Source organism: Sinocyclocheilus grahami, unplaced genomic scaffold, assembly GCF_001515645.1.
Source record: "Sinocyclocheilus grahami isolate Dianchi unplaced genomic scaffold, SAMN03320097.WGS_v1.1 scaffold530.1, whole genome shotgun sequence".
In the NCBI taxonomy this organism is placed as follows: Eukaryota; Metazoa; Chordata; class Actinopteri; order Cypriniformes; family Cyprinidae; genus Sinocyclocheilus; species Sinocyclocheilus grahami.
The window spans coordinates 796289-803004 of record NW_015505709.1 but is presented as its reverse complement, the minus strand read 5'-3'; the positions used below and the strand labels follow the sequence as shown (position 1 = coordinate 803004).

Genomic DNA, 6716 nt, shown 5'->3' with positions numbered 1-6716 from the left:
CAAAAATTCTGAAGGAGAATGTCCGGTCATCTGTTCGTGACCTCAAGCTGAAGCGAACTTGGGTTCTGCAGCAGGACAATGATCCAAAACACACCAGCAAGTCCACCTCTGAATGGCTGAAGAAAAACAAAATGAAGACTTTGGAGTGGCCTAGTCAAAGTCCTGACCTGAATCCTATTGAGATGCTGTGGCATGACCTTAAAAAGGCGGTTCATGCTCGAAAACCCTCCAATGTGGCTGAATTACAACAATTCTGCATAGATGAGTGGACCAAAATTCCTCCACAGTGCTGTAACAGACTCATTGCAAGTTATCACAAACGCTTGATTGCAGTTGTTGCTGCTAAGGGTGGCCCAACCAGTTATTAGGTTTAGGGGGCAAACACTTTTTCACACAGGGCCATGTAGTTTTGGATTTTGTTTTCCCCTAATAATAATAACCTTCATTTAAAAACTGCATGTTGTGTTCACTTGTGTAATCTTTTACTAATATTTAAATTTGTTTGATGATCTGAAACATTAAAGTGTGACAAACATGCAAAAAAATAAGAAATCAGGAAGGGGGCCAACACTTTTTCACACCACTGTATATATACGTATTTTGTTAGTTAGGATGGATAGCTAAACGAGTTACACCTGTGCCAAATTGGTTGATTATCTGATCATGCTCCTCCCGAACCATGTTAATAACACATAAAAAAAAAAAAAAATTCTATAAATCCTAAAAAATAGGCATATTGCTTTGTAAAATGTACAGGAACCCATGAATAGCACAACATATAATTGTTTGCTTCATGTCACGATAAGCAGATACCCCTTTAAATACAATTGGATCATTCTGTGAATCGTATTGGGGTGACTTCCTTAAAACAGGGATGAAAATGGGTCCACAAAAAGTGAGCAAATGAGCGACAGTTATATTTCATCATTTTCTTATAGTCAAGAAGACACACCGTCTGTACTGTCTCCTCCAGTCAAATACACATATAGAGGAATATAGATGGATTTAAAGCTATCAAAAATTAACTTAAAGGGGTCATATGATGCGATTTAAATTTTTCCTTTCTCTTTGGAGTATTACAAGCTCTTGGTGCATAAAGAAGATCTTTAAAGTTGCAAAGACTAAAGTCTCAAATCCAAAGAGATATTCTTTATAAAAGTTAAGAGTTAACCACGCCTACCTAAAACGCCTCGTTCTAACACGCCCCCACATGTCTACATCACTATGTGGGAAGATTTGCAAAACGCCACCCAAATGTTCACCCAAAGAAAGAAGGCGTATCTTTTATTCTCGCTGTAGTATTGTTGCCGCTGCCACCATGTCGTGAAGACGCTGTGTGCTTCGTTGTGAAAGCAAAACTACTTTGTTTGGTCTTCTAAAAGAGGACGATATCCGCTTCGTCATGCCTGGAGCTGATCCGTGCTGGTCGCTGAGGGAATACATCAACTTAGTGCTGTGGATCGCCGGATTGGCTTTCACCGTGGACGAAGCGGAGGCCAGCCCGGGGTCGTCACATGTGGTTGCTGCTCCTTCGTCGAATCCGCCTCAGCTCACACTAGCCCGGCCTCAGCTCACACTAAGCCGAGGCTTCCGCTCACGCTAGGCCGCCGTGTTTTTCATTGTGAAAGCGAAACTACTTTCGTTGCGGGGCATAGAGGAGAAACAATAATGTACAGTATGTGGAAAATAATGTGTTTTTTTTTTTTTTACTTTAAACCGCATAAACACATTTCATTACACCAAATACACAAAATAATGTTCTTTTTAGCAACATCATATGACCCCTTTAATGCCACATAGCTCAGAATTTGATTTCATAGGGCCTCTACCATTCAAAATTCTAGATGATGGTAAATGTGGTAATATGCCCACTGCTGTCAGTGTAGAGATATTGAGACACCTATGACTATATCTCTAGATCAAATTAAAGCTTACCGTTTTCCAAACAAGTTAAAGAGGCGTTTGTAGACAAAGGGATCTTTGGTATACTTAGGTGACATCAGGATTGTCTATAATAACAGGGCAGATAATTGTATTATTAGATTTTAAGGCTTCTGATTACGAACAGCAATGAAATTAAATATTTACCTTTGTAGCCTCAGGACAATGGACTTTGATCACAACATAATGAAAACTGTTCAGCCTGTAGACAGGGCCATATTTTTCTGCCCTTAAAAACACGAACATGGTCACAGTGCTGAGAACACGCTCTACTAAATGCTTGTGTGTGTGTGTGTGTGTGTGTGTGTGCGTGCATGTTTATGTGGTTTATGAGGACACAAATTTGTATAATAACATGGGTATGACATAGGTATTACAACGAGAAGGTGATTTATGAGGACATTTTCAGTGTCCCCGTAATTCAAAAGGCTTATAAATAATTCAGAATTTGTTTTTTTGAAAATCTAAAAATGCAGAAAGTTTCCTGTGAGGGGTAGGTTTAGGGGTAGGGTTGGTGTAGGGCGATAGAATATACGGTCTGTACAGTATAAAAACCATTACGCCTATGGAGAGTCCCCATAAACCATAAAAACAAACCTGTGTGTGTGTGTGTGTTAGAGAGAGAGAGAGAGAGAGATCTATGCAACGTGATATTTCAGTTATGTAACACTGACATTGTTTAGTAGGTGCAAGTTCAAACCAACAAGACATTAGTCAAGTAAAACAAAACAAAACAAGACAAATATATAAACAAATTATAAACGACAAATATTCTGATGGGTTCAAGTGTTTTGTTTTTACCACTGAAGAAATAAGTCCTGTACAAGGTTATCCGATTTTGCCCCTCTGGAAAAAGTTGGAATATGCCCCAGCAGAAAACTGTCAGGGTATTCGTTTTCATGTTATTTTATGAGCTTTGATCATAATAACAAAAATGGTCTTATTAAAATATCTTTTATGTAGTTGTATCAAACACATTCATAAGTTTCTTACCTGTCTCTTGGAGGTCCAGGTATATGATCATATTTCTGATGAACATGATGTACATACATACAATATGTAAGAACCGCACAGAAAACAGTAGCAAGCAGGTAAAACATCATATATGAGACCCATTCTGAGATCATGATGGTGCTGTACAGTAGCTCAGTGTCTAATGTACATCAGCTTTAACAACGTCTTTATTTCCGGGTCTCCTGGCTTGTTTTGAAGGGTTTTGGACGATAGAGGGCAGTGTTAATCTTATTCGATTCCTACATTCCAAAAGAAAATCGGTCATCGGTGTGCCGAGGCACTCATAGCACCTGATAATCTTACTAACTATAGGCTATAGCTGTGTCCCAAACTGAAGTGCGTGGACTTTAAATTTATTATTTTTTTTTTTAATGCCAAGGTACAAAATATAAAAATACAGAGAATATCAACATTACATACAAAGAGGTGACATTACATGCAAAGCACCATTTATAGACGCATGTAACAATAAATACATAATACAAAACGAAAAATAAATGTAAAAGATTAAATAAATTAACCGTTTTAAAAGCCTTGAGAATTCTTTGGAAGATGAAATAGTTTGGATATACTGTTGAACCTCTTTTTTTTTTATAAACAATATATAAAGTATTTTGATGAGTGAATTTACTGCGGTGAATATGAAATTTTGCAAGACGTAATAATAGGTTAATAATAAAATATTCATAAATTTGATCTTTTTGTATATTAAAGAAGCCAAACAGCACATCCTTAAAAAGCAGTGATAAACCCTGGAGTACACTGCGATTGATAACATTAGAAAATGCAATCCAAAATAGCTGTGTGTGAGGACAATCCCAAAAGATATGCATATCAGTTTCATTAGAACAGCTTGTATATCTATGTCTGATTTAAACCTTTTCAAAAACACTTTAGCTGGGTAAAATCTGTGTAACAATTTGAATGAGATTTCTCTAACCTTGTTAGTTATTATGTATTTCGAAGACAGAGTCCATACTTTTTTCCAATCAATATAATCAACCTCATTCTTCCAATAAGACCCCACATACACTCTTAAAAATAAAGGTGCTTCAAAAGGTTCTTCAAGAGATGCCATAGAAGAACCATTTTTGGTTCCACAAAGAACCATTCAGTCAAAGGTTCTTTAAAGAACCATCTCTTTCTTGCATTTTTTTGAATCTGAAAAACCTTATTTCGCCACAAAGAACCTTTTGTGAAACAGAAAGTTTCTTCAGATGTTAAAGGTTCTTTATGGAACCATTTAGACAAAAAGGTTCTTCTATGGCATCGTGAATCACCTTTATTTTTAAGAGTGTATGGAGTTGTTACAAGCTCCTTTTGAAAAAAAGCGATCTAATCTTATAGTTACGTGATGAAGGATGTGACAAAAAGCACTGGGATTTCAAATGGGTCTAAAGAAATAGATAACGTGCTGGATGATCTAACAGAGTCCCTTAAAAGCATAACAGCTCCTTTAGGAATAGCGTCCCATGACAATGGAGAATTCTTTGGGAGTTACTGGAAAATTAAATTTACATAAGAATTCTTCGTAACTTAAAATAAGACCTTCTGAGTTAAATAACTGGGAAACAATCAAAATGTTTTTCTCAAACCAACTACTAAAAAACAAAGATTTTCTCTTATATACAATGTCTTGATTGTTCCAAATGAAGTAACGGCGAAGGGAGAAGTTGTGCTTAATGATTAATGATCATTCAAGTAATGCCTGTTTAAGAAATTGAGATAAATTGTAAGGGATTCTAGCAATACTATAATTACAGATCAATAGGAAAGGGAGACCACCTAATTTGGAAAAGAACTAATTGGGGATAAAATTCCACATTGAGTTTGGATTACACAAAAACGGTCTAATCCAATTAATTTGGAAAGTGTTGTTCAAAGAAGAGAAATCAAGGAAATTCAACCCACCATACTCATATGTGTTCATTAATACAGACTTCTTAACATAATGGATTTTGTTTTTCCAAACAAAATTAAACAGGATTTTATCAACTGATTTACAAATTTTGTTGTCCACATATTGAGAGAGTGTAGGCCTGGAGATGCCCTCCGCCTTAGCAAGCAGTAGCCTACTCTGCCTAAATACAAACATGTATTTTAGATTTTTATAGAAATATGACAACAATCACATATCTCATGGTTGCACTGTCATAGTGTTTGGGAACATTCATGCATCATTTAAACACAAAATCACATGAAATCAGATAAAAAAAATGAAATATTTTAGAAGAGAACGCAGCATCACGGTTGTCTGAACCAATGAGCATTAAGCTGTGCCGTCAGTCAGTCGTTTCCCATCATGCTTTTGATCAGCGCAGTCGGTGGAGAGCAACTGCGCCCGACTGCACAATCCGACACAGCCGCCTCGCCGTCGCCAGAGTTTTTTGGCACACGTGACGTCAGCATGACATCAGAACAAGTCGGACGTAACTCAGACACTTTTCTAACCGGCATGCATCTCGCGGTGATCACCGGGAATCGGTTCTGCGCAGATTTTGCTCATCTCAAACAAGCCTGATGTAAGCTGTCCCAATTCAGAATGCATCCTCCGAAGACCGCATTCCAAGGCCGATTGCGTCACCGCGGCGCGTCGAAGGCTGACATATTTCAAAAGCGACTTCAAATGCACCCTCCATTTCCCAGGAAAATTAAGTGTACATCTGATGGACACTTCGCACCCTACCATATCCCAGAATCACTTGCGCGCAGTCGATGGAATTTATATTCAAAGAACATGGTGTAGGATATCAGACCGAATCAGACAATCTAAGATTTGGTCAAACATTAGGAGCACAAAAATTCCACAGAGGCCCAAGACAACAGGATGTCATAAATCAGACCCGAGCATTAGCCAGGCTGAAGCAAGCCTAAACCCCCCCCTGTCACAGAACAGTTTTCAACATTAACACAAAAGAACACATTGACAAGTCCAAGGAGATTGTCAATTTTGGGGCAAGTTATCAAGAATAATGGTCAAAAGAGATGCACAGCGTGACCGCCACATGGAAACATGTGACAGTGATCACAAGCTTCGGATTGACTTTTCCCTCCACATCACGAGACAGAACAGACTGAAATTCCTTATGAGAGACCTCTTAACCTCTCTGGTCTTCACAGAACGTAATTTTGTATTTTAGATTTTTATAGAAATATGACAACAATCACATATCTCATGGTTGCACTGTCATAGTGTTTGGGAACATTCATGCATCATTTAAACACAAAATCACATGAAATCAGATAAAAAAAATGAAATATTTTAGAAGAGAACGCAGCATCACGGTTGTCTGAACCAATGAGCATTAAGCTGTGCCGTCAGTCAGTCGTTTCCCATCATGCTTTTGATCAGCGCTTTCGGTGGAGAGCAACTGCGCCCGACTGCACAATCCGACACAGCCGCCTCGCCGTCGCCAGAGTTTTTTGGCACACGTGACGTCAGCATGACATCAGAACAAGTCGGACGTAACTCAGACACTTTTCTAACCGGCATGCATCTCGCGGTGATCACCGGGAATCGGTTCTGCGCAGATTTTGCTCATCTCAAACAAGCCTGATGTAAGCTGTCCCAATTCAGAATGCATCCTCCGAAGACCGCATTCCAAGGCCGATTGCGTCACCGCGGCGCGTCGAAGGCTGACATATTTCAAAAGCGACTTCAAATGCACCCTCCATTTCCCAGGAAAATTAAGTGTACATCTGATGGACACTTCGCACCCTACCATATCCCAGAATCACTTGCGCGCAGTCGATGGAATTTA

At 38.6% G+C, this 6716-nt stretch overlaps 1 protein-coding gene across 4 annotated transcripts in view; it reads right to left on the bottom strand.

The window, feature by feature from the left end:
- The window catches only part of LOC107555298 (cholesterol 24-hydroxylase-like), an 18594-nt gene extending 15487 nt beyond the window's left edge, over positions 1-3107 (bottom strand). For 2 of the 4 annotated variants that reach the window (XM_016238049.1, XM_016238050.1), the window contains exons 1-4: positions 2935-3107; positions 2743-2820; positions 2089-2170; positions 1936-2009 (exon numbers count right to left, since the gene is read on the bottom strand). In XM_016238049.1, coding sequence (XP_016093535.1) covers positions 1936-2009; positions 2089-2170; positions 2743-2820; positions 2935-3068 — 368 coding nt within the window. In that variant the 5' untranslated portion in view covers positions 3069-3107. Of the gene's footprint in view, positions 1-1935; positions 2012-2088; positions 2171-2742; positions 2821-2934 lie in introns of those variants that run through there. The other 2 variants (XM_016238051.1, XM_016238052.1) reach the window with 1 other exon arrangement.
- Positions 3108-6716: the final 3609 nt, after the last annotated feature.